At 34.0% G+C, this 24,954-nt stretch overlaps 1 protein-coding gene across 4 annotated transcripts in view; it reads left to right on the top strand.

The window, feature by feature from the left end:
• Positions 1-24,954, top strand: part of SHOC2 (SHOC2 leucine rich repeat scaffold protein) — a 113,776-nt gene that overhangs the window by 52,883 nt on the left and 35,939 nt on the right. For all 4 annotated transcript variants that reach the window (XM_060034077.1, XM_060034078.1, XM_060034075.1 and 1 more), the window contains one exon: positions 14,421-15,351. In XM_060034077.1, coding sequence (XP_059890060.1) covers positions 14,649-15,351 — 703 coding nt within the window. In that variant the 5' untranslated portion in view covers positions 14,421-14,648. The remainder of the gene's footprint in view (positions 1-14,420; positions 15,352-24,954) is intronic.

The following is a 24,954-nucleotide window of genomic DNA, read 5'->3' as shown; positions in this document are numbered from 1 at the left end:
CATCATTAATTCAGGTGCCCAGTGAGAACTAGATAAAAGTTTATTTAGATGATGATAGTGTCCTTTTTATGTAAAAAACACTCACTGTTTTCTCTTTCCTCACATCTCCCTTGGGGTTTTCTTGGTAGTATTTCCCTTCAGGTCCAAAGTTTGGACAGAAGTTTTTGAATTCGTAATTAGAATGTTTCCTTAATTCTAGGGAATAGTAATAAATGGATTAGAAATGTGAGACAAAAAGTAATCATTTCAAGTCAGTACTTGCAGGGTATAAAATATATTTTAGGATAATTGTTTTCAATTATATGAAAAAAATTTATTAAAATTTCCTGCCTTTCTGTTTCCTCTGTTTCTGTTCCCCAAACAAGTTGACAAACAGCTGTGACAGAAGCAATCTTAAAATAAACAAAAGTATCTTAAGTTGAATAGTATATGTCATAATATCACTCAATGAAATCCTTTGTATCTTGTTATTGTAGTGGTAACTCTTGATAGGTATGGGAAATGACACAATTCTATATTGTGCCTTCTATATTTTTCATTTTAGTTTTTGTTTTATTGAGGTATAAAAGGTATTTTGAAACTAATCATTTATATTTACTAAAGAGGAAGGAATTCTAAAAAATTATTATCTGGGTTTTTTCATTTGTTCTTTCATTTATGTGTTAAATGCTTAATGGGCATCTAGTATTGGCCAGGTTCTAGGCTCTGAATATACAGCTGTAAACCAAACAATCAGAAGTCCTTGCTTTCAGAGAGCTCACATTCTTGGGAGAGAGGGAGACAATAAACAAAATCAATCATTAAGTATATTTTTTGCCAGGTAATGAGTGCTGCGAAGAAAAATAAAGCAGAGGAAGAAGAATAGGAAAGAGATATTTTTATTTTATATGTTGTAGTCAAGAATGAGATATTTAAGTAGGGAGCAAGCAATGTGGATATTTGGGAGAAAGGACTATATAGAGAGAGAAAGGACTAGAGCATGAAAGGGCTCTTGAAGGTCAGAGTAAGAGCCTGGGAAACCATCAGATTTTTTAAAGTAAAAGAGTGACATAATCAGGCTTAACAGTTAAATGGATCACAGTGATTGCTAAGAGAACAGTTTGTTAAGGGGGTAAAGATGGAACGTAGGAGGCCAGAAGGCTAACAGTCCAGGCAAGAGGTGATGGGGGCTTTTAAATGCGGAGGTAATATGAAGTGGTTGGATTCTTGGTAGATAGAGCAATGGTGTTTTCTGATGGATTGGATGTCAGATTGAGTGAAAGAAAAGTCAAGGAAGCCTCCACGGTTTTTGGCCTGAGCATTTGAAAGGATGCACTTGCCATTTATTGAGATGGAGAAGAAGATTGAGAAGATGGAACACATTCAGGAGTTCAACTTAAGTCATTTTAATTTGAGATGCTTGTTACATATCCAAGTAGAGATGCCAAATAGGCAACTGGATATACAGATCTCTGGAGTTAAGGAAAAACATCCAGGTTGGAGATGGTATTTGAGCATCGAGAGCGTGTAGGTAGCATTAAAATAATGGGACTGGGTGAAATCATCGAGTCCCTACTTGAAAGTGAGTACGACAGAGAAGAGATGTGAGTCCTGGGAATTTCTTATGTTTGGAGATTGCGAAGATGGGAAGGAACCAGCACAGGCTACTGAGGAGTGCCAGTGAGATACCAAGGGAGAGTGGTATCCTGGAAGCCAATTGTAGAGTGTTTCAAGGAGAGAAGGATGATCAGTCTTGTTAAATGCTGTCGATAGTTTTGAGTAAGACAAGGATGAGGAACTGACTGTTAGACTTACCAGTGTGGAAATGCTGAAAGTTTTTTATTAATATGTCAAAATATAAACTCTGAAAAATATTGTCTGCTTTTATGTGAAGAGGAAAAGGAATATACATGTTTAGAACTAGAATTATTTGGGGCAGGAGTCCTTAGTAGTAAGTTGGTTCAAAACAAATAAAATTTGTGATTTTCTGGTTCTGAGCCTACATGAGAAAAACAAAGGCTGCTATAGCCTAAAATATGATCTAGCTAATAACATACAGCATTGACATTGTGTCCAAATCAGTATACCTTTTCTTAAGTTGTGAGCTCCCAAGGGAAAAAACTCTGTTTCCTCAATTCAGTTAATATAACACTTAACATGGTACCTAACTTTGTGGGAAGATACAAATAAGTGTGATTCTTGTAAATGATTTTAATAAGTTAAATTCTTATGTATTTATATAGGAAAGAATTTGTAATAATTTACTCAAGTAGCTGGGTATAAGTGGAAATAACGTATCCATTAGTTATGTATGTATGGTATAGTAGAAAGCGGTAGCAGAAAGATTCCTAGAAAGTAAAGCTTTGGTTCATTCCTGCCTCTGCCACTGATTGACTCTGTGAATAAAGAATCAAAGACTTGGCTATCTAGAATCAGCTGTCAGTACCTAGTTAGGTGACAAGAAAATGTTTATGTTGGCATTAAAAGGATAGTAAAGTCATTTTCTGTGCAATGATTTCTTAAAACACTTTTCTCTTTGAAAGTAAGTTTAAATATCTGATTTCATTCTTTTAATATGTTATATAGTCTTAGTTTGTAAGCTATAAACAAGTTTTGAATTTATCCATACTATCAGGGATACTCTCTCAATTTGACTTAGTCATTTAGCTCATATTTATTCAGCATCTGCTATATTCCAGACTGATACAGATGCTAACAGTATACCTGTGAAGAAGAGAGACAAGGACTCTATCTTATGGAAGTCTTATGGAGTAAGACTGCTTTCAGGGGACCTCGGGGAAAAATAGAATTTTTTAACCAAGAAACACATTATCTGAGGTAATCTCATTGCTCTGTCTTCTGTAGTTTTTTGTTTCAACCAGTACTTAAGAGCAGATTCGTTCAGCATTGAAAAAGTTCTGCTCTCATTGAACTTACATGCCAGTTGGGGAGAGGGAAGAGTATAAAGACATATAAGAAACAACGAGTAAAATACTTTCATATAATTTAGAGGTCATTGTCATAATAATCGTAGGATATGACAAGAGTTATAAATAGTGGAAATAGGCTTATTAAGTATGTGGGTAGCATGAAACTTAGATAAAAATTACTAAATTGAGGGCTTTGTAGAGTCACCTGTGTAGTTTCATCTACTGTCCATATATGCCTCATTGCCTGAAGTGGCTTCTGTGGGCTCAGCAGGTTTTTACAATCCATGACTTTAAAGACCACCCTACTATACCAGGCTAGCCCTGGTCTGTTCACATAGAGAGGCAAGGGTCTGGAGAGAGAGAGCAGAAGCATGCAAGGCCTCTTGCAGTCTAAATTGGTACAGAATTGTTTTTGTTACATTCTATAGGTTAATGAAAGTTAAAAAGGCCAGCTCAGGTTGAAGGCATGGAGAAGCAGGTTCTAGCACCTAAGTTTTGCCTCGGGCCTTATTTTCTGTGAAACTCAGACTATGAGATTGTCTATCATGCTACAGTTTTGTTTTGTTTTGTTTTTTCTTTAGCCAATGTCCTTGAATATGCTTAAATTTTTTTGGTATAAGTACTATTAAGGTATGATTAATAAAAATAAAACAATACAACATTGTAAATCAACTATACTCCAATAAAAAAATTTTTCAAATTATATATAGTCCCATTACCTCCACAATAAAACAGTCCATTATTTTCCAATTTTCTTTTCTAATGCTTTTCCATATACATAAAACATTTTGCAGTAATTCCTCCTTGACTACTTATCATAATATATTCAGCATTTTTTTCTTTTTTAACCTCACCCCAACATGATAGTCATTACCACTACTGAATTATCTTCAAAAATGTTCCTAATGGCACAATACTCAAATTTTGAGAGATCTGACAGATTATTTTCATTTTTGTTCTATTATTGACTCTGTGGTTTTACTATTAATGATACTCATAAAAATTTATATATAAAGATTTTCTGACCTCTGCTTTTCTAACATGTAGCATGATTGAATAAAAGATCAAAGAACTTGATATGAACAATCACTTAGTATAAAATGTGTTGCAAAATATAGTCACTAACAATAATCTGATTGTTAGCTTTATAATTTTGTGCAGTTTATATAGAAGAGATGAATTGTTTGATTTGTTCACTCAAAAAATATTTGTCATATGCCAGGCATCATTGTAGCCTTCTTAAATACAAATACAAATAAAATATGGAATTGACCTAAAAACAACAAAAACAAAAACACCCTGCTTCTTCAGATACAACTGCTTGCAACTTGTGGTCTGTGGTACTTTTGCTAGTTTTATATCTTTGTATATATATCTTTTCATCAAGGGCTCCTTGTCCTAAAGTTTCCTTCACTGCACTCCCACTTAAATTTTTTCTTTCTGCTTATAGTCCAGTCAGTTGAAATATGTACTTAACCAAATCAAGTGATATCTATGAATGGGTATATATTTTTATCTTATACTGAACAAGATTGAGAGAATCTTTTCCCAGCCAATTTGAATTGCTTATTCACTTATTTTAAAAAATTTTGATTTTCAAAATATGCTTTTTTTAAATGTGCCTTTTAAACTTTCACTTATTTAAGAAACGCCAGTATACTTCTTTGTAATCTACATATGGTAGATTTGTATCGTCCATTGTATTTTATTTTTTACATTTTTCTTTTGAAATAATTTTAGACTCATAGAATTTATAAAATTATTAGTACAGAGAGTTCTCCTGTACCCTTTACTTATTTTTCACCAATGATAACATCTTACATAACTGTAGTACAATTATCAAAACCAGGAAGTTGACATTGGCACAATGCTGTTAATGAAACTACAGTTCTTGTTTGAGATTTCACCAGTTTTTCCATGCAGTCTTTTTTTGGAGGATGGGGGTTCATAGTCCTATGAAATTTGATCACATGTGTAGATTCTTGTAACCACCAATAACCACCACCACAAAGTACAGAACTATTTCATCACTTCAGAGAAGCTCCCACATGCTACTCCTTTATAGTCACACTCTCACCCTAGTCCTAAGCCATGATAACCACTGATTTGTCCCCATCACTGTACTTTTGTCACTTAAGAATATTGTGTGAACAGAATCATGTAGTTTGTAACCTTTTGATACTTTGTCACTAACCCCTAATGCCCCTGAGATTCATCAAAGATTTTGTGTGCAAGGATAGTTCGTTCCTTTTTATTGTTGAATAGTATTCCATTGTATGGATGTACCACAGTTTATCAGTTCACCCAGTAAAAGGCGTTTGGGTTGTTTTCACTTTGGAGGTATTACAAATAAAGCTGCTGTGAACATTTGTATACAGATTTTTGTGTGAACACAAGTTTTTATTTCCCTAGGACAAATATCTAGGGGTGCAATTGTTGGGTTGTGTGCTACAAGTGTATGTTTAACTATGAGAAACTGCCAAATTGTTTTCCATAGTGACTCTACCGTTTTACATTTTCATCAGTTTCTCCACATTTTCATCAGCACTCGGTAACATCTGTATTTTTAAATTTAGCTTTCTAATAAGTGTGTAGTTATATTTGCATTTTTCTAATGGCTAATGATGTCCAACATGTTTACATGTGCTTATTTGTCATTTTTACCTTTGGTGGAGTGTCTCTACAAGTCTTTTGCCCATTTTCTAATTGGATTGATTGTTTTCTTACTGATGAAAGGTGTCCTTTATGTATTCTTGGTACATTTTCTCCCAGGCTGTAGCCTGTCTTTTCGTCCTCTTAACTGAGTGAAATACAGTGCAAAAGTTTTTAATTTTGATGAAGTCCAGTTTATCAATTTTTTCCCTTTAATGTTTGTGCTTTTACTGTCTTATTAATTCCTTGCCTAACCATAGGTTATAAAGAGTTTCTCCTATGTTTTCTTCTAAAAGTTTTATAGTTTTTTTTTTTTCCACATAGATCTTTGATCCATTTTGAGTTAACTTTTTTATAAGGTATGAAATTTAGGTCAAAGGTCTTTTTCTTGCTTATAGAGGTCCAGTTATTCCAACAGCATTTGTTGAGAGGCTGTTCTCCTCCATTGGGTTGCTTTTGCATGTTTGTCAAAATCAACTGGACGTTGCCAAATGCTGGCGAAGATGTGGAGCAACAGTGCTGGTGGGAATGCAAAATGGTATAGCTACTTTGGAAGGCAGTTTGTTAGTTTCTTACAAGACTAAACATACTCTTATCATTACAACCCAGCAATCACTCTCCTTGGTATTTACCCAAATGAGTTGAAAGTTTATGTCTGAACAAAAACTTACACAAGAATGTTTATAACAGCTTTATTAATAATTGCCAAAACTTGGAGGCAACCAAGATGATCTTCAGTAGGTGATAGGTGAATAGATAAATAAATTATGGGACATCCAGACAATGGAATATTGTGTAGCAGTAAAAAGCTATCCAGACCCAGAAAGAAATGGAGGAAACTTAAATGAAGGTCATTTTTTATTTCTTTCATCATTGTTTTATAGTTTTAAGCACACATATTCCATATTATATATATACTTAAGTATTTAATTTTTTGGAGTGATTGCAAATGGTATTAATTTTGGTTTCCACTTGTTTGTTTCTAACAAAAAGAAATATGATTGATTTTTGTGTGTTGACCTTGTTTCCTTTGACCACGCTAAACTCTCTTATTAGTTCTATGAGTTTTTTGAGAATCCCTGTAGTGTTCTACATAGATAAACATTTCATCTCCAAACAGGGACAGTCTTATTTCTTCCTTTGTAGTCTGTATGTTGTTTCTTTTTCTTGCCTTATTGCACTGGTTAGGATTTTAAGTACTGTGTTCAATAGGAGTAGTAAAAGCTGTATTGATTTGTTTATATGTCATTGAAGATTTTTGCATCTCTGTTTCTGAGGGCTGTTGGCCTGTAGCTTGCTTGCTTGCTTTTTTTTCCCCTTATTGTTGTTGTATTGTCTTTATCTGGTTTTGGTATCAGGATAATGCTGGCTTCATAAAATGAGTACTTCCTGGAAGAGACTGTGTAGAATTGGTGTTATTTCTTTTTTAAATCTTTGTTAGAATTCTCCAGTGAAATCATTTGTGCCTAGCAATTTCCTTTTTTGGAAAGTTTTAAACTATTAATTCAGTTTCTTTAGCAATTATAGATAGGACTATTTAGATGATCTGTTTAATCTTGGGTGAGTTTTGGTAATTTGCGGTTATCAAGGATATGGTCCACTTTAACTTGTTGAATTTAAATCCAAAGAGTTATTTTTAGTGTTCTCTTATTATTCTTTTAATGTCTGTGGAGTATTTAACTATATTCTCTGTTTCATTCCTGATATTGGTAATTTGTGTTCTCTTTTTTTTTCTTTGTCAGAGTTGCCAGATGTTTATCAATTCTGTTGATCTTTTTAAGGAACCAGCTTTCAGTTTTACTGATTTTTATTTATTGCTTTTCAGTTTTCAATTTCATGGATTTCTGTTCTATATTGTATTTTCCTTCTGCTTGCTTCGTGTTCCTTTTGCCCTTTTCAAGTTTCTTGATGTGGGAACTTAGATTATTGATCTGCAGTTTTTCTTCTTTTCTAATGTAATCTAATATAATCATTCAGTAATATGTATTTCCCTTTAAGCACTACTTAAGCTACATCTCATAAATTCTGATATAGTTTTATGTTTATTCAGCTCAATATATAGTTTAATTTTCCTTATTACTGTTTTTGACCCACAGATTATTTAGAAGTATGGTGTTTAATTTTCAGGTGTTTGGAGATTTTTGTTATCTTCCTATTAGTGATTTCTAGTTTAATTCCATCATAGTAAGAGAACATACTTTGTATGATTTCAGTTCTTTAAGATTTTTTATGATATAAGATATAGTCTGTCTTGGGGAATGTTGCATATGCCTTGAAAAGAATATGTATTCTACTTTATCAAATGGAGTATTCTGCAAATGTCAATTTAAATCCATTTGATTTATGGTATTTGTTTGTTATCTTATATCCTTGCTAACTTTCTGTACTGTAGTTTGTCCGTTACTGAGAAGGTTTTGAAATCCCCAACTGTAATTGTGGATTTGTGGATTTTTCTTAGTTCTATCAGTTTTTACTATGTCTTTTGAAGCTCTGTTCTTTGGTGCATACACAGTTAGGAAATGTTTTATCTTATTGGAGAAATGACCATTTTCTTTTTGTAGTCTAATCTCCCTCTTTGTCCCAGGTAGTTTTCTTTGCTCTGAATTTTATTTTGCTATTAATACATCCACTCAAACTTTCCTTGATTAGCATTTGCATGGTATAACTTTTTCTATACTTTTAACCCTCCCCCTTTGTTATTAAATTTGAATTGAGTTTCTTGTAGATGGTATATAGTTGCGTCATGTTTTTAAAAACTCATTCTGACAAATTCTTTTAATTGGTGTGTTGAGAATGTTTACATTTAATATAATTATTGCTACATTTGGATTTAAATGTGCCAGTTCATAATTTTCTTTTTGTGCCCTCTGTTTTTCTTTTTTCTCTTTCCCTGTCTTACTCTGGGTTACTTGAACAAAGATTTCAATTTATCTGTAGTGTTTTTGAGTATACTTCTTTCTATATTTTTTCTTGTGATTGTTCTAGGAAATACAACATACATTCTTAAGTTATCATAGTCTACTAGTATCAACATTTTACCACTTCAAATACAATGTAGTAATCTTAGCATCACTCAGGTCTTTTCACTCTCATTCCCTTGTCATATACTTGTCTTAGTACCTCTATATACATTGACAACCACCTCAGAGATATCTTCTTTGCTTTCAGCAGTCAAACATAATTTACAAAACTGAAGAGGAAAAGAATTGCCAGTTATATTAATCCATATTATTACTCTTTCCATAGATCTTTCTTCATTCCCGATGTTCTAATTTTCATTCTGTTTGCTTTCTTGTCTGAAGGTCTTCCTTTGACAATTATTTTAGAGCAGATCTGCTGGCATCAAATTCTCTTTGTTTTCCTTCATCTCAAAATGTCATTATATTTCCTTCATTCCTGAAGAATGCTTATGCTGAATGAAGAAGGCTTTTTGACTTCTTTTCTTTTTCAACACTTGAAAAATATCACTTCCTTAGGCCTGTTTGATTTCTCATGAGAAATCCACTGTCATTCAAATCATTGTTCCCCTATAGGTTTATGTTGTTTTCTGGCTGCCTTAGTTTTCAGAAATTTTATTATCATATTCTGGGAATGAATTTCTTTGGGTTTTTCCTGTTTGGGATTTGCTCAGCTTTTTGTCTCTATAAGTCCAACCCCTCCCCGCCAAATTTCAGATGTTTCAGTCATTGTCTCTTTAAATAATTTTTCACCCCCATATCCATTCTTCTCTTCTTCTGGGATTCTGAAGAAACAAATATTAGACGTTTTGTTTCTGTCCCACAGCTTACTGAGGCTCTTTTGAGTTTTTTTTTTTTTTTTTTTTTTTGCGGTACACGGACCTCTCACTATTGTGGCCTCTCCCATTGCAGAGCACAGGCTCCGGACGCGCAGGCTCAGCGGCCACGGCTCACGGGCCCAGCCGCTCCGCGGCATGTGGGATCTTCCCGGACCGGAACACGATCCCGTGTCCCCTGCATCAGCAGGCGGACTCTCAACCACTGCGCCACCAGGGAAGCCCTCTTTTGAGTTTTTAAAATCTCTTTTCTTTCTGCTGTTCAGATTGGATCATTTCTACTGATCTTTCTTCAAATTCACTGAGTTTTCAATAATCTCCATTATCCTATTGAGCCCCTCCAATGAGTTTTAAATTTCATTTATTATGTTATTTGGCTCTAAAATTTTCATTTGATTCTCGATTTACCTTTTATTTCTTTGTTGAGACTTTATAGTTATTTGTATGTTTCCAGAGTATATGTAGTTGTTGGAGCATTTTTTTTTGGTTTTGTTTTTTGAGACCTGCTTTAGAATCCTTGTCAGATAATTCCAACATCTGTCATCTCATTGTTGGTATCTGTTGATTGTCTTTTCCCATTCAAGTTGATATTTTCCTAGTTCTTGGTATGATGAGTAATTTTGGATTACATCCTGGACATTTTGAGACTTATAAAATTTTGATTTCTTTTTAAGCCTTCTGTTTAGCAGTCAACTTGTTTTGTTTCAGAATACATGCCCTAACCCATTTTTGTGGTTTTTGGTTCCAATATAATTTTTTTTCTTTTACATCTTTATTGGAGTATAATTGCTTTACGATGGTGTGTTAGTTTCTGTTTTATAGCAAAGTGAATCAGTTATACATATACATATGTTCCCATATCTGTTCCCTCTTACGTCTCCCTCCCTCCCACCCTCCCTATCCCACCCCTCCAGGCGGTCACAAAGCACTGAGCTGATCTCCCTGTGCTATGCGGCTGCTTCCCACTAGCTATCTACCTTACGTTTGGTAGTGTATATATGTCCATGCCTCTCTCTCGCTTTGTCACAACTTACCCTTTCCCCTCCCCATATCCTCGTCCATTCTCTAGTAGGTCTGTGTCTTTATTCCTGTCTTACCCCTAGGTTCTTCATGACATTTTTTTTCCTTAAATTCCATATATATATGTTAGCATACGGTATTTGTCTTTTTCTTTCTGACTTACTTCACTCTGTATGACAGACTCTAGGTCTATCCACCTCATTACAAATAGCTCAATTTTGTTTCTTTTTATGGCTGAGTAATATTGCATTGTATATATGTGCCACATCTTCTTTACCCATTCATCCGATGATGGACACTTAGGTTGTTTCCATCTCCAGGCTATTGTAAATAGAGCTGCAGTGAACATTTTGGTACATGGCTCTTTTTGAATTATGGTTTTCTCAGGGTATATGCCCATTAGTGGGATTGCTGGGTCATATGGTGGTTCTATTTTTAGCTTTTTAAGGAACTTCCATACTGTTCTCCACAGTGGCTGTATCAATTTACATTCCCACCAACAGTGCAAGAGTGTTCCCTTTTCTCCACACCCTCTCCAGCATTTATTGTTTCTAGATTTTTTGATGATGGCCTGGTGTGAGATGATATCTCATTGTAGTTTTGATTTGTATTTCTCTAATGATTAATGAAGTTGAGCATTCTTTCATGTGTTTGTTAGCAGTCTGTATATCTTCTTTGGAGAAATGTCTATTTAGGTCTTCTGCCCATTTTTGGATTGGGTTGTTTGTTTTTTTGTTATTGAGCTGCTTATAAATTTTGGAGATTAATTCATTGTCAGTTGCCTCATTTGCAAATATTTTCTCCCATTCTGAGGGTTGTCTTTTGGTCTTGTTTATGGTTTCCTTTGCTGTGCAAAAGCTTTTAAGTTTCATTAGGTCCCATTTGTTTATTTTTGTTTTTATTTCCATTTCTCTGGAAGGTGGGTCAGAAAGGATCTTGCTGTGATTTGTGTCATAGAGTGTTCTGCCTATGTTTTCCTCTAAGAGTTTGATAGTTTCTGACCTTACATTTAGATCTTTAATCCATTTTGAGATTCTTTTGGTGTTAGGGAGTGATCTAATCTCATACTTTTACATGTACCTGTCCAGTTTTCCCAGCACCACTTATTGAAGAGGCAGTCCTTTCTCCACTGTACATTCCTGCCTCCTTTATCAAAGATAAGGTGACCATATGTATATGGGTTTATCTGTGGGCTTTCTATCCTGTTCCATTGATCTATCTTTCTGTTTTTGTGCCAGTACCATACTGTCGTGATTACTGTAGCTTTGTAGCATAGTCTGAAGTCAGGGAGCCTGATTCCTCCAGCTCCGTTTTTCGTTCTCAAGATTGCTTTGGCTATTCGGGGTCTTTTGTGTTTGCATACAAATTGTGAAATATTTTGTTCTACTTCTGTGAAAAATGCCAGTGGTAGTTTGATAGGGATTGCATTGAATCTGTAGATTGCTTTGGGTAGTAGAGTCATTTTCTTAATGTTGATTCTTCCAATCCAAGAACACAGTATATCTCTTCATTTATTTGTATCATCTTTAATTTCTTTCATCAGTGTCTTATAATTTTCTGCATACAGGTCTTTTGTCTCCTTAGGTAGGTTTATTCTTAGATATTTTATTCTTTTTGTTGCAATGGTAAATGGGAGTGTTTTCTTGATTTCACTTTCAGATTTTTCATCATTAGTATATAGGAATGCCAGAGATTTCTGTGCATTAATTTTGTAGCCTGCTACTTTACCAAATATATTGATTAACTCTAGTAGTTTTCTGGTAGCATCTTTAGGATTCTCTATATATAGTATCATGTCATCTGCAAACAGTGACAGCTTTAGTTCTTCTTTTCTGATTTGAATTCCTTTTATTTCCTTTTCTTCTCTGATTGCTTGGCTAAAACTTCCAAAACTATGTTGAATAAGAGTGGTGAGAGTGGGCAGCCTTGTCTTGTTCCTGATCTTAGTGGAAATGCTTTCAGTCTTTCACCATTGAGGACAATGTTGGCTGTGGGTTTGTCATATATGGCCTTTATTTTGTTGAGGAAAGTTCCCTCTATGCCTACTTTCTGCAGGGTTTTTATCATAAATGGGTGTTGAATTTTGTCGAAAGCTTTCTCTGCATCTACTGAGATGATCATGTGGTTTTTCTCCTTCAATTTGTTAATATGGTTTATCACATTAATTGTTTTGCGTATATTGAAGAATCCTTGCATTCCTGGAATAAACCTCACTTGATCATGGTGTATGATCCTTTTAATGTGCTTTTTAGGGGTATTCTGGTCTGCCCTGTTTGTATGCCACCCCAAGGCCAATCTGAAAAATAGGTGATATTCCACACTACAGTTCAGTTCTCAAAGCATTTGTTGTTTTCATTCTGGTTGGTTTCTTGCTGAGCTTCTAAGGAGTGTGCTTGGGAATACACAGATTGAAAGAATCCCTTTCTCCAGCTCCCTCCTCTCCATAATTTTCTCCTTCCCCCTCTAGTTGTGAAGGAGTGGTGTGCTGTCTCTTTGCTAACATTTGCTTAGTGCACGGCAGGGGATGATCCACAGGATTCTTCCTCATAGTACAGCTTTTGCACCAGTGGGGAGGGAGAGGGCTACCACTTCTTGGCTGACATTTACTAAGTACAGGGTGGGGATGGTCAACAGGGCTCTCCTCCATAGTTTCCATGGCTGCAGTACTGATGCCAAGGGGGATGTGTACTGCTTCTCTTCAAGTTAGTGTAGAGCTGGGTGGTTGGCAGAGTTTTACTCTACAGTCTTTGTGGCCTCAGTGCCAGTTGGGAGGGGTGGGACATGACTTCTTCTGTGGTGTTCAAGTGGAATAAGGAGGGGTATAGTCAAAAGGGTTCCATCCTGCAGTGCTATTCTCTTCATAGTCCTTTGACTAGAGACAGCAGACTTTTCTTGGACCTTGTTTTAGTCCATGCTTATTGGTGTTTTGTGTTTATGGGCTTCTCTACTGCCCAGGCCAGGATATATAGGAAATAAAAACAAAGCAAAACAAAAAACCCCTAGAGTACTAACCACCAGGTCATCTGCAAACCAAGGTTCCTAACCAGTCTGCCTTCTTTTCTCTACCTTTCAGAATATTCTGCTAGTTGCTTCATGTATTTTGTCAGGGTTTTAAGTTGTAATTAATGTGAGGAACAAGGTAGAGTGGGCTTATTCCATCTTGTATGGAATCAGAAGTCTTGTTTATTGTAATTCAAGATTCAATATTGTAAAGCTTTCACATTGGCATTTAAGGTAAGACTAAGGAATATATTTAGTATATATGGTCTATTGATGTGGTTTTTTAAGTAAATAATTATTAAATGTGATAATCATCATTATAATCTTATACCAAGAATAGATCTTATTAGGTTAGTGCTGTCTCACTTCCATCTCCCCTCATCTTTTCAATCTTTGTGGATCATTTTGGGTCAGTCATGTTACCAGTGAACCTTTTCTACTTCTAAGAACCTTTAATCCTTCTCACTATCAACTAAAAAAGCTACCTTTGCAGTTCCTAGAATCTGGTAATTAGCTGCAGATAGAGCAGTTTTACCGTAGTGATTAAGAATATAGGCAGTGTACCACCTACATTGGAATCTTAGCTCTGCCACTTTTCCAGGATCACAAAGCTAATTACTAAAAATATTTCTGTGCCTCAGTCGTCCCTGTGTGTAAAATAGAGATAAGAATTTGTCTCATAGAGCAGTTATAATGTTTGTAAATTCCATACAATAGTGCTTGTACATAGAAAGCGCTCAGACATTAGCTGCTGTTGTGATTTCTCCCACTTTTCAGCTCTTAAAAACATTTGCAGTTTGGTGACTTGCATACCTGTCTTACCTCTTCCTGTTAGATTGTAAATTCCTTAAAGAGAGAGCCCGCCTTGTTAATTATTATAATTTTTCAATGGATTTTGCAAAGTAGAAGGTGTTCGATAAATATTTACTGTATCAAATCTTAGGAAAATAGCAAAATTTTCAGTAAGATTGTTTTTCAGAGCCCATTTACTTAATATAAATTTATAACCTAAAGTAATATAATACTCTCTCTGTATTATATTTCAGGAATTCTAATGAATCATTGATTGACCAGCACCATTTTACCAGTTGGAATGAGTTATCAGAAATGGGCATAGTGCTTTTAGATCCAACACGTAACAGATGGCGATTACTTCTTGAAGCCAACACCTTTTTTGATTGTGTAGGATTTTTGTCTCTTCATCTTTGAATTCCAGTTTCTGCTGTTGGCAGATAAAAGGAGTTCATGTAGTTTTTGCCCAAGCTTGAGTCACCATGAGTAGTAGTTTAGGAAAAGAAAAAGACTCTAAAGAGAAAGATCCCAAAGCACCATCAGCCAAGGAAAGAGAAAAGGAGGCAAAAGCCTCTGGAGGTTTTGGGAAAGAGAGCAAAGAAAAAGAACCTAAGACCAAAGGGAAAGATGCCAAAGATGGAAAGAAGGACTCCAGTGCTGCCCAACCAGGGGTGGCTTTTTCAGTTGATAATACGATCAAACGGCCAAATCCAGCACCTGGGACTAGAAAGAAATCTAGCAATGCAGAGGTGATTAAAGAGCTCAACAAATGCCGGGAAGAGAACTCAATGCGTTTGGACTTATCCAAGAGGTCTATACACATATTGCCATCATCAATCAAAGAGTTGACTCAATTAACAGAACTTTATTTATATAGCAACAAATTACAGTCCCTCCCAGCAGAAGTGGGCTGTCTAGTAAATCTCATGACACTTGCTCTAAGTGAAAATTCACTTACCAGTTTGCCTGACTCTCTTGATAACTTGAAGAAGCTGCGGATGCTTGATTTACGGCATAATAAACTGAGAGAAATTCCTTCAGTGGTGTATAGGCTGGATTCTCTTACCACTCTTTACCTTCGCTTTAATCGAATAACTACTGTGGAAAAAGACATCAAAAACCTGTCAAAACTCAGCATGCTTAGCATTCGAGAGAACAAAATCAAACAACTACCTGCTGAAATTGGTAAGAGGCCTTGGGTTACTATTATTGTTTGTAGTATTTGTTATGCCCAATAATTTTGTCCAGTGCTTTTCCATATCAGAAAATATCTGATACTTGTCTAAAAAACAGCTGGTTTCTAAGTTTTGTCTTCTTTATGGTTTACTTTAATCAGTTATAGTGGTATTAATAGTACATGGTTTGAGATTATTTTATAGACCTAGATAATTAGTTAGAATGTATATGTAATTGGGCCTTTTTCACACAAATCTAGTCTGCTTTCATTTTCATTGGAAAAAAGTAAATTTGAAGCAGAAAAAGAATTTTTACCTAATTTTTTAATTGTTACCACCTGTTTTTAAAGTATTTACAAGATATGATTATATAAGATGCTTTAAGCCTGCATTTTCTCATTCTCTGACACCTTCTTTTTTACCTAAAAAGTGTTTGTTTAAATTCATATTACTTTTCTACCTAATTTACCACAAAAGATTGGCATATCAGAGCCTTGTGAAGAAGCAGGGTTGTAAGAAAGTTGAAAAGAAAATTTCATTTTGAAAGTACTTACATGTTCATTAAAAACAATCTAAGGATACAGAAAAGTAGAAAAGTTAGCGATAGTTAATGCCAACACTGTTAGTATTTCGGTAGATTTCATTCTTGTTTTTATATGTAAAGCTAAATTGTACTGAAAAAAGGGGACTGTTTTTAAAAGAATAGATAGTAGAATAAAAAATAGGAAATGCACATGTGTAAACAAGTCAGTAAAAAGAAGTTAGTTGTTTTGATATTTTTAATTAAAAAAAAATTTCAGCAACTTTTGGAATGTAGTCAACCGTTGACTTACCGATTTTGAGAAATTGATAGACGGTATTATCTTTGTGGGCCCTTTTTATGAGAGTTTGAAAAATTGACATAAAAATTGATTATACAGCTTTTAAAGGGAAGTTTCCCTTTTTTGTGTGAAACACAAATTTATTCTGAATAAAACAGGTTAAATATATTGGTTGAGCATTGGTCTTATAGTGGGTGATGAAGGAAACTTTGTTTTTAGGCTGTGCAGCTATGTAGAGATATAATATTCTCTGGGTGTTTCAAAATTTTTATTTAGCTTTGAGAAAGATGCAGTTTAAATTTTAGGTATGGTGTTCTATTATATTTAGCTCTAACCAGACACTTAATTTAATTTTGGTTTAATTAAATGTATTTAGAAAATCCACAGTCATTTTTCTCAAGCAATGTACTTGTATTTATAAAGTGTGACACACTTATGAGATACTAAAATATCCCTAGGAATTCGAATGGATATGTTCCTTTCCATGTCTTCAGATAACAATGTGGTTGTTGAATGACATTTGATTTTTGTACCAGATTCAGTCAAAATTTGACCTGTTTGTATGACTCATTGTAGAATAGAATTATAAGCTGTTGGGGAAAGAAATGCTGAATTTTTATGTAGAAATATAAAATGTTATTTCCAGTCTTTGTACTTATTGTTGTTTTGTGCATGTGTTACACTCCATTCTAAAATGTTGGCTTTCATTCATATGAAAGTCTTTCTTTGAGGATTTTTTTTTTCTTTAGAAGATGTTGTCAAATTACCTGGGAATTAAGAACATGCATTTCTTAAGCAGGAAATTATTTCATAGGACTTTAAATTTACTTCACTTTGTTCTTGAGCAGATGGTTACAACATTTTTACTAAAAAGTGAATTTATTTTTAAAAATTGGCAAATTATATTTAATTAAATGGTTGATTTTTGTGGCTGCCTAATCTTTGGAACTTTATTCCTAAATTTGTAATTTATAAAATAACCATTGATTTGTTTTTTAATGAGCACCCTCCCACCATTAGTGACATTGAAGTTTTGTGTTCCTGTAATTTCTGTATTTCTATAAAAATAGTAACTTCATAAATGTCATTTATTTTATTCCGAGCAGGGCATCAGATAGAAAGTAAACTGCTTTAAAAAATAAAACAATATTTCTTATAAGGAGTTAGAATTTATAAGGTTTAACTTACATGCATGGATTTGGGACAAACATTGCTGAAGTCTGCGTTATGTTTCCTTATAGGGAAAAAGAAAATAAAGATCTAGTAAAAATAACATAATTGTAATAATAAGAGTAGCTGTTGTTTGAGCACAGTATGTCATAGAACATACACTATTTTGTACACGTAAATTTACATCTAATATCTCATTAAATTCTTACAGTAATCCAATGAAATAGGTACTTCTCACCTCATTGTACTGAAAAAGGAACTGAAAATTTAGTGAGATTAGATAATTTACTAAAGATCATACAGTTAAGAAGATGGCATAGTCAGAGTTTGAATCTAGGTCTCACTGTACTGCTCCCACTAGTCTAGAAGAGTGGGTCTCATCCCATAGATTATGATTTACTGGTCTGGCAGGTCCAGGGGATCTGTACTTTTAATGAGTAAGTTGGGTTATTCCAAGTGTAGCTGCAGTTGAAAGCTATTACAGTAGATTTTTTTTTTTTTTGAGAGGGGACAATGTTAACAGCTTAATTGAGATATAATTCACATACCATATGATTAATGCATTCGAAGTATACAATTCAGTGGGTTTTAGCATGTTCACAGACTTGTTCACTATCACAAACAATTATGGGAGATTTTCATCACCCCAGAAAGAAACTCTGTTCTGTTTGGCAGTTACCCCACCCCACCCATGTTTTCTCCCAACTCCTTAGCCCTAGGCAAACACTAATCTACTTTCTTTTTCTATAAATTTACCTATTCTGGACATTTCATATAAATGGAATCATAAAATATATAGTCTTTGGTGGCTAGCTTCTTTCACTTAGCATAATGTTTTCAAAATTCATCCAGGTCATAGCATCTATCAGTACATCGTTCCTATTTATTGCTGAATGATATTCCACTGTATGATTATACCACATTTTGTTTATCCACTCATCAGTTGTTGAACATTTGGGTTGTTTTCACTTTCTGGCTATTATGAATAAAATTACTATGAACATTTGTGTAAAAGTTTTTGTGTAGACATTTGTTTTCATTTCTCTTCGGTGTATACCTAGAAGTAGATTTACTGAGTCATATGGTAACTCTATGTTTAATCTTTCGAGGAAATACTGGACTATTTTCTTAAGTGGCTACACCATTTTACCTTCCCATTAGCAGTGTATGAGGGTTCCAATTCCTCTATATCGTCAACATTCTTGTGATTATCTGTCTTTTTTTATTATAGCCATTCCATGAGTGTGAAGTGGTATCTCATTATGTTTTTTATTTATAGTTTCCTGATTATTATTGATTTGTTTTTAACTCTTGAAGGCTATCTTTTATTATAAAGGAAAGACAGAAATAGTTATTTTCTGTGATGCAGATCTTGCTTTACTGCTTTTTTAATTACAAAAAAACCCCCAAAATCCTGAGCTCCTTTGAGAATGCTTACAAAATAAGACTCATGCACCCAGATCAAATAAAATGGAATTTGACATTTCTAAAAGTTATACGTCTTTAATGCAATTTGACTTACTGCTGAAACTCATAACAAGAGAATTTACAATTCAAAATATATGCTAATTATCATTTTGTTAAACTTTCATTTATACGTATTAGATCCACATTATTATAGAGATATATATATATTAGATTTATATTATGCATATTAAGTGCTTATTCTTCTCTGTTGTTTTTATGAGTATACCACTTTCAATCATGCCATCCAGTTTGTGTTCAGCAGTATATTTGAGGAATGTGAGAAATTAGAAGTTTGTGAAACATAGCCTAGTATTTAGTTTAAATAATGTATTTGGAATTTAGCAGCTGTGCTGTTGCCTTTATAGGGAAATTATGTTAAAATCTGAATACCTGTTTAAGCATTAATAGTATCTTTATTAATGCCATGTGATTTGATACTAATGATGCATATTCACGTGGGTGAATACTGGCAGAAAGCAGTAAAAGGATACTGAAAGACATACAAAGAGCCAGACATAATACATTAGAGAGCAGCCAAGAAAACTCTTCACTTGGTAATATTGACTTACTTTTTTCCTTTTGTATGGTAAGTCATGGACAAATAAAGTAAATGTCCTATCTTTTTGTGTTAAATAAGATAGATGGAAACCTTAGTCATTGCTTTTTTAGATTAGTGTTTCATTATTCCTGCCCATACCTCCTTTCACCATTTTTAATCTTGAAAGAGACTCTTCACTGAACACCAAGGCACTCAAGAAATCATGTTTTCAGAGGGAAAACAGTGAATAACCACTCCCTTACCCCATCCTTCCCTGCACCGCCCACCCCCACCCCCACCCCCCCGCAATTGGCCTGGTTCCTTTGAGTTTCATGTTAGAGATGTGCTTTTGTAAATTTTTTTGGGTGGGCCTGAATAGATTAGAGTGAGGGTCATCAGGTTGTCAGTTTGAATAATTAATCACTTTACTTAAGGAAACTCTGATTAGTGAAGTTTTAAATCATTTTATTTTTCTAGAAAGAAAATGATTACTCTTTGAAACCAGAAATAAACTCCATCTTTGTCTCTTACTAATATTCCTACAACTTTTCCTTCATTGAATTAAAGGCTGGTTTAAGATTGCTTCTCCTTAAAGTATCCTCCTATTATTATTTATAAAAACGGCTAAGTTAGAGGGAATCTTAAAAAAATCTGTTTGTCCTATATATTGTATGTTCAATAAAATGCTACATCATTTATATTGTATACAATTTTGTGTAAATTTCTCTTAGGAGAATGATCTGCTATGTTATGTATGCTTTTTGAGAACCCAGATCATTTTTACTCATTAAAAAAAACCTCTCACAGCATTCAGATACATGAGAAATTAGAAACAGCAATTTTTAACCCATATGACTCACTAACATTTATTGAAAACAATCAATTTTCTACTATATATACTATAGTACTGCAGTTATTTTTTATGTCAAGTAATATATAATAAATATGTATAATCAATATATATAAAAATACTAAGAACAGAATCAGCAATTTTTTTAAGTTGAAGGACCTTAGAGATCTTATTTAATTCCCTATTATGTAATTTTCTATGAATTTTTGCAGGTAATAAACGGTGGGTTTTCAGTAAATGTGGCTTGAAGTGAATTTAGTGAAGCCAAATACTATTACCCAATTTTTAATATTAACCTAAATTGTAACCCTTAGTTCCTAAAATTCTTGAAGTTCTCCTAGGACTGCCAGAGGTGCTGCAATTGCTTTCATGGTCCAGGTAACATTATTTAATGATCTCATTTGAGTGTTTTGTACAAGTGCTAATGAGTAACTTAGTTTGGCAGGAAAACGAAATCAGGAAAGGGAGTTCATAGTTGTTAATAAATAACTTCTTTTCACTGGAAATCAGTAAGAAACCTTAGAGGCCTAGAAATGAACTGTTAACTTAGTTGATTGTTATCAAATTGTCAGGTGTTTCACTAAACAACAGAAACCTGGAAAAGTTACTCTTATTGCTAAAGGAGGATGTAAGAGAACAGAAAAAAACACTTCAACCATCTTAGAAGGATCTGATAGAACCAGAGGATACATTTGACTTCCCACACTGCTAAGGTGTAGGGAGGAGGGCAATCATTGTACTCTAATGATAGCATGCTATCCATTCAAAGAATATAGACACTGTTGTCCATGTTGCTTAGTTACAGAAGCACTTGCTCAGAAGAACTACTAAAGTTTTCTTTGCAATGAAAGGGAGAATTAAGCTTTCAAGACAAATTTATGCAAATATAATAGTGTGTATTCTGACCTAAGTCCCTAAATCTATTCAAGCTTGTGTAATAAGTATTTCCAGCCCTTGTTAATTATGTAGTTTTACAAATGTATTTTAGTAAGATTTGATGTGATTTTTATAGAGCTAAGCTCTGAATGTTTGAAAAGTAACCCTATAAGCTCAGGAACGAGAGTTACTTTAAAAATGTAAGCGTCCTTATTAACGTGAGTCAAATGATAATATACGGAAGGCCACAACTTATGAAAGAAACCTAAATTATTTATTTACCAGTATTTGAGTGCCTGTTAATAGATATGTTTTAATAGGGCCTTTCTGTATGTTGCTAGGTTTAATTTACTAAAATTTAAAGAGTTTTTGCATTTATATTCATCATGGATATTGATCTGTAATTTCTTTTTTTTCTTCTGTTTTTTTGTAATGGTTTTCTATCAGGGCAATGCTGGCTTCATATTGTGGAATGAGTTGGAAAGTGTTCCTCTTTTATGTTCTGGAAGAGTTTGTGAAGAATTAGTATTATGTCTTCAAAATGTTTAGAAGAATTTATCAGTCTTGTAATCTGGGACTGGGGTTTTCTTGGTAGGAAGGTTTTAAATGACTAACTTAATAGGAAGTTATTTGGGTTTTCTGTTTCTTCTCAGTTGAACTTTGATAGTTTGAATCTGTCAAAGCATTTGTCTATTTTATTTGATCTGTTGAATTTTTTGGCATAAAGTTCATAATGGTTCTTTATTCTTCTAAAGTTTGTAATATATATATTATCACATCCCTCTTTCATTCATTCCTGATATTGGCTTTATTGGTCCTTTCAAAAAAACTGCTTTTGGTTTTATTATTTTTTAAATTATCTTCCATTTTTTTTGTTTTCTGCTCTTAATTATCTAGTTCCTTATTACTTTATGTTTAATATGTCCTTTGTCTTCTGTCTTAAGTTGTTAGATTGATTTTGTATCTTTCTTCTTTGCATTATGTAAGGGCATTGATAGCTATAAACCTCCAAGTACTGTTTTAGCAGCAGCACATACATTTTGATATGTTCTGTTTTCATTATTATTTAGTTCAAAGTATTTTCTAAATATCTCTTGTTATTCTCTAATCCATGGATTATTTAACAGTGCATTGTTCAATTTCCAAGTATTTCAGAGATGTTTTCATATTTTTTTTTTTTCCCTTTTTTAACTTTTTGGCTGCACCATGCAGCTTGTGGGATCCTAATTCCCTGACCAGGGATCGAACCTGAACCCTCAGCAATGAAGGTGTGGAGTCCTAACCACTGGGACTGCCAGGGAATTCCCTATTTTTTGTTACTGATTTATAAAATACAGTCTGTCTTGGTAAATGTTCTATATGCAGTTGAAAAGAAGGTGCATTTTGCTGTTATTTTTGGAGCAAGGTCAAATTGGTTGATGATGTTATTAATTTCTTGTATACCCTTATCGATTTTCTGTCTACTTTTTTCTTCAATTAGTAAGAAATGAGTGTTGAAATACCCAACTATAGTAGTAGATTTGTCTTTCTCCCACTAGTGCTATTATTTTTGCTTCTTACATTTTGAAACTCTGTTACTAGTTGTATATATACTTAGGATTTTTTTTTTTTCTGATGCAGTTTATATCATTATGAACCATCTGTCTTTATGGTAATATTTCTGGTAGTATCTCTTTTTCTAAATTCTGATTTTATTTGATATAGCCATATCTTTTTCTATCTTTTTACTTTTTGTGTCTTTATATGTATTTAAAATTGTTTCTTGTAGACATCATATGGTTAGGTCTCTTGTTTTATTGTGACAGTTTGTCTTAATTGGAGGGTTTAGACCATTTACATTTAATATAGTTATCAATATGATTGGTTTAAATCTGTCAGCTGGCTGGCTATTTTCTATTTGTGCCATTTGTTACTTTTCCTTTTACCCTTCATTTCATGCCTTCTTTTGGATTTTTTTTATAGATTCCACTTATCTCAACTGCTGCATATTAGTTATACATCTCTGATACCTCTTTTAAGTGTCTGCTCTAATATTTACAGTGCATATCATAACAATAAGTCTACATTTATATAATATTATACCACTTTACATGTATCCTAAGAACCTTACAATAGAACACTTCTGTTTCTCCTGTTTTTTGTGCCATTATTGTCATACAATATATGACAATATACGTTATATATATTATGTTATTCATATATCATAAATCCCATAATAATATATTGCCATCGTTTTTACTTTAAACTTTATCTTTTTTTTTTTTTTTTTTTTTTGTGGCACGCGGGCCTCTCACTGTTGTGGCCTCTCCCGTTGCGGAGCACAGGCTCCGGATGCACAGGCTCAGCAGCCATGGCTCACGGGCTCAGCTGCTCCGCGGCATGTGGGATCCTCCCGGACCGGGGCACGAACCCGCGTCCCCTGCATTGGCAGACGGACTCTCAACCACTGCGCCACCAGGGAAGCCCTAAACTTTATCTTTTTTAAGCTATCCATTTTGGACAAATTTTAGAGGTAAAGAAAAATTGCAAAACAAATACTGAGGGTTCCTTGGTGGTTCTTCCCCAAAACAATTATTACTATATTCTAATGATGATTTTTTAAAATTTCCCTTGTTCCTTTTGCATTTATTAATTGAAATTCTTCTATAAGGAAGAGCTGTCCTTCACATTATTTATCATATTGGTGTATATAGTTAGAGAATATTCCTTCTCATTACTGCATAATATTTCATAGTGTGAATATACCATGATTTTATTTATTCATTCTATTGTTTTTGGTTGAACAATACCAAATGCTGGTGCAAACTCTCATTCATTAACTGTGGGAATGCAAAGTGGTACAGACACTTTGGAAGACGAAGACAGTGGCAGTTTCTTCCAAAACTAAACATAGTCTCACCATACAATCTATCAATCATGCTCCTATTTACTCAGATGAGTTGAAAACTTATGTCTATGCAAAAAACTGTACACAAAATGTTTTTAGCTGTTCTATTCATAATTGTTAAAAATTGGAAGTAACCAAGATGTCCTTCAATAAATGAGTGAATAGTAAACTAGTACACCCATACAATGAAATATTTGTTCAGTGGTAAAAAAGAAATGAACTATCAAGCTACAAAAAGACATGGAGGAACCTTAAATGCATATTGCTAAATGAAAGAAGTCAATCTGGAAAAGCTGCATATTATATGATTCCAACTATACAACATTCTGGAAAAGGCAAAATAAAAGATCGATGGTTGCCAAGGGCCCCAGGAGAGAGATGGATCAATGAGTAGTGAAGCACAGGGGATTTTTAGAGCAGTGAAACTTCTGTATGATACTATGATGATGGATACATGATATTATGCACTTATCAAAACCTGTAGAACTGGACAACACAAAGAGTGGGTGGTGATGTAAAATATGGACTTCTAGTTAATAATAATAATGTATAAATGTTGGTTCATCAGCTGTAACAAATGCACCAAATGCAGGATGTTAATAATAGTGGAAACTGTGGGGAGGTGGGGTATGTGGGAACTCTGTACTTTATGTGCAGTTTTTCTGTAGACCTGAAACTGCTCTAAAAACAAACAAAAAAACTACTCTTACTACCCTCACCACTACCGCCTTATTCAAAGCTGAAGTCCTTACCTTAGCCCACAAGACCCTGACTCCGGGCTGCTTCATCTCCTATCACTTTCTTCCTTACTCATTCTTCCAGCCACACTGGCTTTCTGTTGTGTTTTGAACTACTCTCTTGCCTCAGAGTCTTTGTGTTTGCTGTTCACTCAGCTTCCCCCAGATATTTCCATTGTTTCTTTCTTCTCCCATTATTCAGGTGTATACTCAAATGCTACTCCATCGGGGTTACTTTCCCCTTCTACTTACTATCAATATCTCTAA

The sequence above is a fragment of the Delphinus delphis genome, chromosome 16 (assembly GCF_949987515.2).
Source record: "Delphinus delphis chromosome 16, mDelDel1.2, whole genome shotgun sequence".
Taxonomy (NCBI): Eukaryota; Metazoa; Chordata; class Mammalia; order Artiodactyla; family Delphinidae; genus Delphinus; species Delphinus delphis.
This window is presented reverse-complemented; position numbering and strand designations above follow the sequence as displayed.